Source organism: Bos indicus, chromosome 19, assembly GCF_029378745.1.
Source record: "Bos indicus isolate NIAB-ARS_2022 breed Sahiwal x Tharparkar chromosome 19, NIAB-ARS_B.indTharparkar_mat_pri_1.0, whole genome shotgun sequence".
In the NCBI taxonomy this organism is placed as follows: Eukaryota; Metazoa; Chordata; class Mammalia; order Artiodactyla; family Bovidae; genus Bos; species Bos indicus.
This window is the reverse complement of record NC_091778.1, coordinates 37,879,940-37,892,731: the sequence shown is the minus strand read 5'-3', so window position 1 is coordinate 37,892,731 and position 12,792 is coordinate 37,879,940. Positions and strand designations below refer to the sequence as shown.

General features: G+C 54.9%; 1 protein-coding gene across 1 annotated transcript; it reads right to left on the bottom strand.

The window, feature by feature from the left end:
• Window positions 1-2,228: 2,228 nt before the first annotated feature.
• DLX3 (distal-less homeobox 3) lies at window positions 2,229-7,437 on the bottom strand. Its single transcript, XM_019980655.2, has 3 exons — window positions 6,889-7,437; window positions 5,659-5,849; window positions 2,229-4,080 (listed from the first exon to the last, which is right to left on the bottom strand). Exons 1-3 carry the CDS (start codon window positions 7,211-7,213, stop codon window positions 3,733-3,735), a joined length of 864 nt encoding a protein of 287 aa, XP_019836214.2. The 5' UTR covers window positions 7,214-7,437; the 3' UTR covers window positions 2,229-3,732.
• Between the last annotated feature and the right edge of the window lie 5,355 nt (window positions 7,438-12,792).

Below are 12,792 nucleotides of genomic sequence, written 5' to 3'. Positions count from 1 at the left end.
CTCCAGACAGACCAGCATTCAAATCCCAGCATTGCCACGTATTAGTTATGTATCTCTGGGTTGGGAAGATCTCTTGGAGTAGAAATGGCAACCCACTCCAGTATTCCTGCCTGGAAGATCCCATGGGCAGAGGAGCCTGGTGGGCTCGAGTTCGTGGGGTTGCAAAGCATTGGACACGACTGAGCAACTGAACATGCATGTAATTATGTAACATTGATGGAGATTGTATCTCTCAGATGAGCCTGTTTCCCCATCTGAAAAATGGGCACTATACCACCCACCTTCCAGGCTGTTTTGAGGATCACATGTAACGTGCTTGGCACAGAATATGGGTTTAACAAATCCAGCCCTTACTAAGGTTTGGAGAACAGTGACCCTCGGGGCAGACTGGGGTTCCCTCGCCCCCCTCTTCTTCTCTGAAGGTTGTCACGAGGCAATGGGTGTAGTCAAGAAGCACCTGGCAGAAGATGGGCTCAGCCGCCCCACCCGGGCACTCTGCCAGGTCCCCCACCTAAGCACCTGTCCCCGTGCCCCCCCACGCCCCACCCTAGGCTGGTGAAGAGGGTGACCTGCTTGGCCTGGAGGTGAGGAGAGGAAGAAGGGGAGGTCAGGGGTGGGGCTGACCCTGAGGGAGGTCACCCGGGCAGTTAATCCAGCCTGACAGAGCAGGGATGAGCAGGGAGGAATTAGGAGCTTACAACATCCTTTCATCCCGAAGCAGCCCGCCAGCCAGCCTGCCCGCCCAGCCTCCCTCCTTCCTTCCTCTCTCTTTCTGCCCTTTTTTTCCCTCTCCCTCCCTTTGCTGGCAGCCCAGCCCTAATAAAATGCAGTGTCTCCAGCAAGTCTGCCCGGCTGCCGCCTCGCTGCTCCTGCCTGCACGCAGCCCTCAACCCAAACTGCTCAGCTCAGCCCCGCCTGGCAGCTGCCACTTAACCCTTGCCAGCCCGGCTGGCGTCCGTGGGCTGGAGGCCCTCCTCCCTTCCGCCAGCCTCAGGCAAGGGGGAGGGGAGGCCTATTTTCTGAGAGGCAGAAGGGTAAGGTGGAGGCTGGAGGTCCCCAGGTTCTGGAGTCCTGCTGTTCCACAGGGCCCTTCTGTTCTGCTTCCTCATCCTTATTCTGCTTTGTGGCTCACAGTCGCCCCAGAGGCCCGAATGGGTGGGGATTGTTGTTCCCATTCAACAGGTGAGAAGCTGAGATTCCGACAGGGAGTTTCCAGGCTGAGCTGGGTCACCCTGGCTGCTGGATGGTGTTGCTGAGTCTCCAGTCTAGACTTTTTCCAGTATAGGGAGCTGTCTCTGCTGTGTGTGTGTGCACCTGTGTATCCCTTGGAGTGTTATTGTTCGTATATTTGTGTGATGCTAATGTGTCTCAGGTGTGCATTCAGTATCTGGCCTCAGAGGACAACATGAGTCCATGTATGTGTGATGGTAGAGAGATGTGAGTCTCGGTACATGTGTGAGAGGTGGCTTCACAGCGTGTGCATGAATCCCATCTGTATCTCCCATCTGGGCCAAGATGTTTGCTCACGCACACTTCCGTTCCTGCTGCGACCTCCAGCTCTCTGTCTCCAGAGTCTTGGAGTTGGGCAGCTGGAAGAGGAGGGGGCGAGACTGCTGGCCTAGGCCGTCAGTGAGTCAGGGCCCAAGCACTCCCTGAGAAGGTCAGTATGGAACCCCCCTTGTCTGTTTCCATGGCCCAGCCTGGATCTCAATGGCCTGGGGTCCCTGCCAGCTGTGGGAGCAGTGGTGTTATCCCTGCCTAAGGCCTCGCCCTCACCTCCAACTGAAAGGGACAGACAGGAGGGTGAGTGGTAAGGAAATGCCTGGGCATGGAGGCAGGGGGTTTACACATGTGTGCAGCATGTCTGTGTGTGAGCCCAGGATCAAAGAGCAGCCCTGAGGTGACCCAGCAGCGGCAGGCAGCGGTGGGGGGCTGCTAAATCACGCCGACAAGGGACGCCAAGCAGAGTGGAGTCAGGGAGGCCAAGGGCTGGGAGCCTCCATTCCCCAGACCGTGGGCCAGCCGTGTGGTCAGAAGCATCTGTTTCCCCCAGCCAAGCCCAACTCAGCTCTTGAGCTCAGAGCCCCAGCAGTAGGTCCCCAGGGCTCTAAATCCCTTAGGAGCCCCTGCTCAGAGGTCCTTCCCCACCAAACAACTTCCCTGACTCCCAGCCCTCCCCTGAGAGCTGCCTGCCTCTAGCCTCCAGTTCAAAGAGCTCAGTGGTTATTTTCTTCTTTTTTATTAATGTTATATATAAAGGTGAGTCCAATAAGAAAGCAGAAATGAGAAGGCTGGGAGAGGGTGGGAGCTGGCTTCGTTCCCGTCCCCCTGGGGTGGGACTCTTTGAGATCCACCATGTCTCTCCTCGCGCCTGCGCCTCCCACCAAACCCAAATCCAGCCGGAGCCCACATCTCTGTTTCTCTCAGCTCACTGCGCACAGGCAGGTACATCCAGGAGGAAAGGGCCACATAAATAGGAAACCACAGGAGGGAGGAGACTGCTTCTCTCTGTTGCTTTAAAAAAAAAATACATACTATATATATAGCTAGAGTCTTCTACCCCTCCTCTTCTTCGATGTTTGACCACATCAGGGGTGGAGGAAAGTTAGCTTTGGGGGGACATCTGGGCCAGGAAGAGCCAGTGCTACCAGCCTTTCAGCCAGCCACCCCCTCACCCCTAAAGGTACCGAGTTATAACACCATGCACCTCACCCAACATTCTCTGTCTTGGCGGGAACAATCTGTTTCCAAGGCCACCGGAAAGGGGGTGTTCGGGGGTTTGTCTTTCCTGGTGTGTCTCCTTGGAGATTTGGGGTTTGGCGCCAGCTTACTGGAGGAGAGGAAGAGGTGGGAAGAGGCGGGGTGGGGGCGCGGGGGTGAGCAGAGGCGCCCACGCAGGGGAGATTGGTCCTAACTGTTAACAATGCCCTTTGTCTTCCTATTTTTCAACAGCTTTTGAAACCAAAGTTGTGCAAAGTCCTGTACATGGGAGAAGAAATGGGTGGTCGGGAAGGCTGCCTGGGACCCACCCCTCCTCTTCGACCAGAGTTGGGGAGGCGAGGTGCTCCTTGAATTCTTCTCTCTAAAGCCACAAATATTAAAAGCTTCCCTTACTTGGGGCTTTTCTTTGGTGTAACCCTCAAATCTTAAACGAGGGCTAGAAGTTCAGGGCAGGGCTCGCTGAGGTCCCCACCCTGAGTCCCAGTCTCACGGTCCAATGTCTTTTTGGCAGAGGGGATGCTCAGGAAGGAGACAACCACAGGTGGCTTGGGGGAGGATCTTGGGCCTGGCAGGTCCTGGGATCCACAGTGCCTGGTGCCCCAGCCCAGCCCAAGCCTGACCTGCGCACACTCCACAGTCTCCCCAGTACCCAAGGAATCCAGTCTGGGGACCGAGTACTAAGATTTAGAATCTGGAAGGTGATGAGCCATTTGAAGCCAATCCAGGCTCTTGGAGCAGAAGGGGAACAGCTGTCCCAGCTGGAGTGGAGTGCCCAAACATCTGGAGGGGCACCCCAGTGTCTAGGCAGTGAGTGGGAGGTTCAGGGGGCATCCTTGGTCCATGTAAATTTCCTCTGGAAGCTCTTGGGTCCCTGGAAGAAGGGGCAAGGGAAGGGAAAAGGGATGTCCTTTCCCCTGTGCTCCTCGATGATTCCTGAGTGTCAGCTAGGACGGAGGCGCCTTCTGCCTGGTCCCAGGGTTCCTTCGTGAGAGGTTCAGGACGGGTAGGTGCTCAGTACACAGCCCCAGGGTTGGGCGGGGGCCCAGGGGAGGCATGGTGCAGGGTGGCTGGTTGAGGCGGCTGCTGCTGTAAGTGGGGTCCACTCAGGTTCTGTGCATGGTACCAGGAGTTGGTGGGGTCGTCCAGGTAGCTGGGGGAAGCACTGTACGGGAGTGGTGGGGGCAGCTGGCTGCGGGCAGGGGCTGGAGTAGAGTGGGAAGAGGTGTCCCAGAGGGCAGGTGACGGTGGTGAGTTGCAGGCCATGGAATCGCTGTTGTTGGGGCTGTGCTCCAGGGGAACCTCCCCATTCTTATAGAGCTTCTTGAATTTGGAACGGCGGTTCTGGAACCAGATTTTCACCTGCCCCAAGAAGAAAGGGGGAGCTAGTTAGCCTCTTAGAACACCGAGTGAAAACCCGTTGGGGAAGTCAATCTGGAGAGGGCTGGGCCAGAACCCACTGTCACATGAGACCCAGGCAAAATCCAGGCATCCTGCCTCTGGGCCAGCATCTTTTTCTACTGGGGATAGAAATTCAGCTAGGAACTTTTGGCGGCTTAGGTCCAAATTCTGCTCTGCCACTTACTAAGTGTGTGACTGTGAGCAAGTTACCCTACCTCTCTGGTTTTTGCTGTCCTCATCTGCAAAATGGGGACGCTGGCAGCACGATTACCTACCTCATAGGGTCACTATAATGCTGAAAAAAGTTAAGACAGACAAAGAACTCGAAGCAGCCAGCCATACACCTGACATAGTAACCACTGAACTCCAGAGAGGGGGAGGCAGTTTGCAGCATTTTGTTCACATTAGAAACCCATAAGCAAAGGTGCACAGATATACAGAGACAAATACACACCCACATAAGCATCTCCATGTGCATGAACATACCCACTCACCACTTCACACACAGGCACCAGTCTATAAAGACACACACATGCACAGATACACCCAGATAAACGCCCTGCAAACACGAGCTCCCATGTTCGCACACTCAGGAGCCTTTCAGGGCTGGTTAGTGGGGGTGATCTGGGACTCAGGAGCAGGTGAGCCATGATTCCCCAAATTTCCCTTGGGGTATCTCCCCCTCCGCCTGCTGCTCTCCACCCCATGACTGGTACAAACAATGAATCAGCTCCTCACCAGGTGACCCAGATTCCCGGCGGACTGGGCCCCACGCAGCCGCAACCCAGGCCCGCCTGTCAACACCTGTAGGGAGCCAGGCGTCTGCCACTCCTCCCCTGAGCAGTGACAGGCTGCTGGGGGCTTTAGGGACAGGCTGGGGCTAGGGGACTGCCACCTCTGAGTCCCTACCCCCCTTTGTGGGGAATTTGTTCTTGCCTCCAAGCACACAAGGGGTGGAGCATTTGGGTACTGAGCAGGAATGCAGTCTTTTGATACAAGCACACATTTTTGTACATACACTCACCACGGGGCCCAGTCAAGTACATGTGTCCATCAATAAACACAGTGGCCCTTGAAAGGCCTTCCTCCTTAGGTGCGTTTCCCACATGTACTGTACACACATTAGCCTGTGTGCAAACAGACATGAATATACATGTATGTACACCCCTCACACACACCTAGCCTGGGGTGGTGGGGTGAGGTGGTGGGGAGCATGATGCGGACTCCTAGCAGTGACCAACGCTGCTGGGAGCCTGTGGAAGCTGGGGATTCTGGGGTAGAGGGAGGATACCTCTCCTTCTGATAGACGCACTCAGTCCACACTCAGTCGCATGATTCACAAATATGCACACCTGTACACGTGCTAATGCACAAACTTCAACCGAGTTTGAGATCTGGGGGTCCTTCTACCCACAGACAAGGGTTTCAAGGGCCTGCAGGCAACTTATTAAGCCATCCAGGCTCAGCGGTGCCTGGGGTATCCCGGGGTCCCGCAGGACCCCACCGAGTCCTCACGGCCTTCGACCGCCCACCACTGACCTGCGTCTGAGTGAGGCCCAGCTGCGCGGCCAGCTCCGCGCGCTCGGGCAGAGCCAGGTACTGGGCCTTCTGGAAGCGGCGCTGCAGGGCGGCCAACTGGTAACTGGAGTAGATCGTGCGCGGCTTTCGGACCTTCTTGGGCTTCCCGTTCACCATGCGCACCTCAGCTTCCGGCTCCTCCTTCACGGACACTGCAGGCAACGCACCGGGAGGTGGGCGACTCAGCCTCGGCCAAAGACACCGTCGCCCTCCGGAGCCCCGCGGGAGCCCCCACCCTCCGGCCCACCGACTCGTCCCGGGACTTCCTGGCGGCGCTCTCCGCCGCCGGCGCCCCGGGAGGGAGCTGCGGCCGCAGAGCCTGGCCGGCGGCCGCCCACGACGCTGCGCTCCCGGGCTCCTAGCTCCCCGGGTCCCGGCGCCAGCCACCCCTGGACGCGCACTGCCGCCGCCTCGCTCCCCTCAGTCCCTGCCACCCGCCTGCTCGCCGCCCTCTCACAGGACCTCGCCGTCGGTCACTTCTCTCGCTCTTTTTTGTTTGTTTGTTTGTTTTTTAGACCTTTTCTTTTTAGAATAATTTTAGATTTCAGAAAAAGTTGCGGACACATCAGACTTCCTTTTCCTTCGCCCTTTCCTCAGATCCTTTCTTCTGTCTTTTCTTTCACTTTGTCTCTCCATTTTTATGCCTCCACTTTATAAATAAAAATATTTTATATTTTATAAAAACATATTTTTATGCCTCCATTTTTCTTTTTGCCCCCGTTTCTTCACTCTCAATTGCTGCTTCCCTCCCTGTTTCCGGAATTCTGAGGGGGTCTTTCTCCGTGTCCCCCTCATCTTTCTCCCCCTCCCCAGCCCAGTTCCAAACTGCGGTCGCAGAACTCCCAGCGCCTGCCGCCTGCCCGGAGCCCGATGGAGAGCCGCTTGCTGAAGTGCCGGGAAAGCACCTGGATCCGGAGGCTCTCTGACTGTCCAGGGCCCTCTCCTTCTCCGCCTCGCTCACCCGGATCCTCACCCGGGACCGACCGCGGCGTCCCGCGTGCACCACGCCCCAAAGGCGACCAGTTTCTGGACTGGAAGGTCGTCCGTCCACTCTGGGGTCATCTAGCTCACCGTCTCTAACTTCAGACAGTACATTTCTTAGCCGGGACGCTTCCCTAGATTCTGGCTCCAATTCCTCTCTCTCGGGAACCTCCCAGTGCCTCCCATTCTCAGCGACCCCGCGGTCCTCACCTGGGTCCTGAGCGGGCAGCGGCTGCTCCCGGTAGGCTCCATATTGCCGGTAGGAGGTTCCGTAGGTATATTCCGACTTGGGCGAATAAGCGCCTGTGCCTCCAAGCCCGTTGAGATTGAACTGGTGGTGGTAGGTGTAGGGGTTTACGGTCTGGCCATAGGGCTGGCCCGAGTAGTAGTCGTGCTGGGGAGCGCTGTAGTAGCCCAGGTCAGTGACGGAAGACTCGGGCAAGGTGGGCGAGTCCTTGGAACCCGCATGGCAGCTGAGCGAGCTGGAGATGTCGGTGAGGATGCTGCTGAGCTTGCGATCGAAGGAGCCACTCATCCTGGCGGGCGCCGTACCACCCCCGGGCTGGCCTCAGCCGGAACGCCGAAGCGGGCAGGAGCTCGGGGGAGGCGGAGGAGACGAGGCGGGGTTGTGTGTCCGGAGGGCGAGGGGGAGGGTTCCCGGCAGCGTCTCTGGGGAGGGTCGGTCGAGGGGCGCTTAGACCATCGCGGGTCTTCGGGCGGTCGCGGCGCGCCTCTCGTCGCGTCCCAAGCCACAGTCAAATGCTGCCAGCTCCGCCCGGCCAGCCGGTTATAGACTCAATAGTGGAGTCGCAGAGGGAGGCCCCAGCGCTCTGATTGGCTGCAAGTCTTGCCTTCCAGGCAAAACATGCTCTTGCGCTCTTTCGTTTCTCTCTCTCTCATTCTTTGTTGTTACTCAACACACAAACACACACACTCACACACACGCACAGTCATACACACACTCTCTCTCTCACACACACTCACACAGACCCCTCTGTTCCTCCTCCTGTGGATCCCTTCCCCAGCCCAGATAACCCCTCGGTGTTCCTGGAGGAAAGAGTGGGACAAGGGTATCTTTGCAAGAGTCCCCAGGTCTGTCCGTCTGTCTGTCTCTCTGCCTGTGAGTGGAAGGTGGGCTCAGGTGCCATAGAGGAGGGGAATTTGGCCGCTGGGTGTCTGTGAGGTAGGTGGTTAAAGGTGTGTGGGGTGGCGGGGCAAATGACGGGCAAACATGCCCAAAGTGGCAGGACCCAGGCTCATGAAAATGTTCTAGTTTTTTCTTTTTTTAATTAGAAGAAAGAAAAAAAAAATGGGTTAAAGAAAAAGTTTGAATATATATTACTATATCATTTTTACAGCAATGCAATCACAAAAGGTAACTTTAAAAAATGTTTTTAATGAATGAAGGGGTCCATCAGACAAAAGTGCATCAGGCCTAAAAAAGTCATCACTGGGTCCAGGGAAGCTCCAGGAGGTGCACAGCCTGTGTGTAGTGATGTTAAATTTGTCTCCAAAAGTTTCAGAGATGACCTAGGCTTGTGGGAAAGAACATGGTCCCCATGAAGATGGGTGGGACACAGGCTGGCTCTCTGTGCTTCAGTAAGTTTAGGGGCAGATTCTGTGTTTCTGGGACTTCTCATACCCAGACAGAGTGAGCATTTTTAGAGACCAGGGGTGTGTGATGTGGGGATTTCATGTGTTCTGCAGCACATACAGAGTCCATGTTCGTACAAAGAATGCACATGAGTGCAGGAGTGTGCATGTGAGAGAGTGAGCCAGTGTATATGGGAGTCTGAAAGCAGTGTGAGTGGAGGACCACGGGATGGGGTGTCTGCGTGTGAATTTGTAGTTGTATACAGATGCACATAAAACTCTCAGCACCTTCCCAACCTCAAGTAGTTGAGAACCATGATGGCCCACTGAACCCTGTCCCCCCCAAGAAAGAGGCTCTCCTCCCTGGGGACTCCCACCTCCTAGTTCTGTCTGGCCTACAAGGCCAGCTTTCTAAGTCATCCAAACTGCTCCCAAAGCTTTAGCTCATTTATCCATTCCACTTTCGATTCTGTTCTCCGCCTTTCTTGGTTGGGGGGAGAAGGAGTCTCTTCCAAATATCAGTTCCTAGTTGCATACAACCTTCACATAGGGCTCCGCGGTCAATTCTCCCGTCCTCTTCCCCCGCCTGACTCGGCTAACTTGTCCCAGGACGCATAGTGCCAGCGCGCCACCTTCTGGTCAGTCTTTGGCCCTCCAGCATCCCCAAGTCTTGCCCAGCCCGGAGGAGGGGTCTCTTTCGTAGACTCTGTCCGGTGGAGAAGCTTGCTTTAGAAGAAAGCTTTGGAAGGGGCTCTGTGCCCCTTTCCAAAGCCAGACCGCCAGGGTAGGCTGTCAGGGTTCTCAGGGCTTTGAGAGCTGCCGTTGGCGAAGACAGAAAGCCACAGTCCGGGGTGCAAGGGGCAGGAGTGCCTGCCAGGCCCAAGTGGAGAGGCCGCGGCGTGGGAAAGGTGGGGGCGGGGGCTGGGCCTGGGGAGCGCTATCTGTCTGTCTATCTCCGCGTCCCCCCAGCGCCTATCGCCGGCCGCTCCGAGCCCGTGGCGGGGCGAGTTACCACCCGCTCTGGATGCCCTCTGTTCTGGTGCCAAGAGGGCGCCTGGAGAGCCCGCGGCGCTAGGGGCAGGAAGGGCACTGGGCGGGGCCGGCCCTCCCTCCCAGAATGGAAGCGGGGGAGGCAGGCAGGGCCTGCTTTGGAGCCCCCAGCCCTCCGGAGTTGGATAAGCCCCTTCTTGGGGGTTCATTCATTCATTCATTCACCCGTCAACTGAGACAGAGAAACGCCAAGTAATGCAGAGACAGAAGGAAGTCTACCTTACTCACGCGGTACTCAGTGAAGCCTCACTCCCTTCCCTCCTTCTGGCACTCCTAAGTAAAGTGAAGGAGCAGTGGGTTGGGAGCTCGGAATCCTGGAATCATGAAAAGGTGGTGGTGATGGTGGGTTACGTTAGGATAATTTCTATGCTGCATTCTGCTATGAAAATGTAAGAGTTCTAAAAGCAGATTTAAACTGCAGCATTAGGGACTGAAGAGAGCAATTAAATAATTGTTTGGTAATGTGAAGTTAGCATCTGACCCCTCATTGCCCTCTGTGCTCCAGGACACCAGGGATCGTATCTGTTTAGTTCACTACTATGTTCTAGATACCAAGGGCAGGTCCTGGCACACACACAACGTCAGCACTCAATACATGTTTGATGAATGAATAACTAGGACTCCCTAATACTGGAGAGGGGCTGAATCATCTCGGTTGGGTACGCTTGCAGGGTTAGGGAAAGGGGCAGCCTGGGGCAGGCTCTGGCATCAAGCTGTCCCACTCCAGGATAGGAGCAGCTTCCCAGATGAGGCCATGTGGCCCCAAAGGGGCCCGTCAGGCCAGCAAGACTGGAGCCACCAGCCCCTGGGCAGGCACCTGCCAGCTCAGGGTGGTGAGGTTGCCAGAGGATTCAGTGGGACCAGTGCCACCCATTGCGCCTCATCTGAGCCAACAAGATGAGCAGGTGTCAGCCCGGGCATAGTCCTGCCCCTGGTGGAGGGGTGATGGAGGGCAGACAGTCTGATGCCTCTGGGAGGCTGGCAGGAGGGAGAAGGGGCAGTGCTGGCCAATGCCTTGGAGTCCATCGAACACCCTCTCTCTGGTACGAGAACATGTTCTCTGTTGAAGCAAGCGATTCCTTACAGCCCAGATATTATGCCACCTGGGCACTGCCAGAGCAGCTGGATTTACAGAGTGCCAGGTCTGAGGGAAGGAACGCAGGAAGGACCCAGCCAGAGGGTGAGCCAGAGAGGGTGAGTCAGCCAGCTCCTGTTCTCTTCATTGTCTGGTGAGCTGGCGCCACCTAGTGGTCATTGCGAGGAGGCGTGTCCAGCTGCACTCCGGTAGACTTGGGAAGCAGGCCACCTGCAGTGTCCCCCCATCACACCCAGAAAGAATGTTATCTTTACTTATTTTAGAAGCCCTATCAACACTAAATACTCACTTTTCACCATGACTTTGCCTTACTCTGAAGTTACCACCTCTCCCTCTTCTCACCCATCCTTGTCCAGCCCGTGACTCCTTCCCTTAGGTTTCTCCTTTGTAAATAAAAAAGTGGATTATTAGATGGCTTCTGAGGTCCCTTCAATCTCTGATGTTCTAAGATTTTGATTATAGGACTCTTGTCTCTTAAAGGGGAAATTCCCTCTATCTCCTCTCCAACTCCCTTGCAGATGCACCCCTGGGTGCATCAAAGGACTCCATACAACAGATATTTCCTGAGCTTCTGCCATATTAGGTTCTGAGAATGGAGTAGTGGACAAGGAAGACACAGTGGCCTCCTCCATGGAGGTCCAGGTTTAGTGGGGGAAGTGAATATCCATGCCGCCATTTCACTACAGTGAGTGAGGGATGTACTGGGATGGGGAAGCACAGGCTGGAGGCTGGAGGTAAAGCTGCAGTGGAGTAAGAGCCCCAGAACACAGAGCTCCTGGGACTCTGGAGCAGGAGAGTGGGATTTATCTGGAGGCTATGGAGACTCGCTGAAAAATTTTAACCAGAATAGATTGAATTTTCATTCCAGAAGGTTTCCTCTGGTGGCTGTGTGGGGATGAATCAGAAGGATATGCTTGGAGTCTGGGAGGCTGCTGCAGAAGCAGAAACGAAGGGGGAGCTGTGTCTGGGTTAAGGAAGAAGCAGCAGAGGGGGAGAGAAGTGGGTGGATTTGAGAGATGGTTAGAAGGTAGACGGAATGTGCTTGGTTGTGAGTGACAATGAGAGGGGAAGAGCATGGAGTAACACCCAACTTCTGACTTGGGCAACTGAGTGGAAAGTTGAGACCATTATCTGAGGGAAAGACAACATCAGGGAGAGGGGGTGCTTGATGAGGAAGAGGACCTGTCCCGTTTTTTTTTTTAACCTTTTCATCAGAGTATCAAATTTATGCAGAAAAGTGCACAAACCATAATCAATGATTTGCACAAACCAAACATGGCTGGTACCTGAGTTTATTCCCGGTGTGAGTACCAGGTTGAGAAACAGCATCACCAGCACTGGGACTTCCCTGGTGGTCCAGTGGCTAAGATTCCGGGCTCCCAAGGCAGGGGGCCTGGTTCCATTCCTGGTCAGGGAACTAGATCCCATATGCCGCAACTAAGAGTTCACATGCCACAACTAAGATGCAACACGGCCAAAACAAACAAACAAACACCGCCAGTACCTTCAGCTACAGCTTCCCAAGGTGAGCATGGTCTGAACTCCTAGCACCACCGGTCAGTTCTGCACATCATGTCTGGCTTCTTTGGCTCAACGTAATGTTTGTGAAATTTATTCATATTGTTGGACATATTTGTAGATCATTCATTTTCAGTACTGTAGGCAGATCTTCTAGCAATGAATGTGCCAACATTTATCTATCTGTTCTGCTGTTGATGGGCATTTGGGTAGTTTCCAGTTTGCTGCCGTGGGCATTGTTGTTCATGGGCTTTGGTGCAGGTATGTACACACTGCTGTTGGACACGAGGAGTGGGATTGCAAGGCACGGTGTGAGCATGTGTTCTGCTTTAGAAAATTCTGCAAGTAGTTCTCCAGAGTGGTTTTGCCATGAACTGCATTCTGATCATGTTGAGTCTGAGTGTTTTTGAGACATCTAGGAGGAGCTGTCTAACAGGCAGTTGGCTACATGGATCTGAACCATTAGTAAAGAAGCTGGGATTGGAGACACAGATTAGGGGTTTGGGGCATCTTGTGGTAAGTGAAGTCTGATGGCGTGGGTCCAATGGTCTAGGACAGGGCGGTGGGGGAGAACAGAGGGCCAAGAGTCTCAGGGCAGCACCTGTGAGAGAGTGCACAGAAAGTGTGAGGCAATGCAGAAGGAGGTGGCCCCGAGTTTGAGGGGGGCCAGAAGAGTGTTTCAAGGAGGCTGGAGTGGTCAGCAAGGTCAAGCCCTACTGTGAATATCCAGAATGAGGACCAAAATGTACCCACAGGATGATATCTCAAAGAGGCATTTGATGATATCAGGAAGAGTGGGTTCAAGGGAAGGGAAATGTATGGCCAGCTGAAGGGTTAGTGGGAAGGAGGATGTGCAG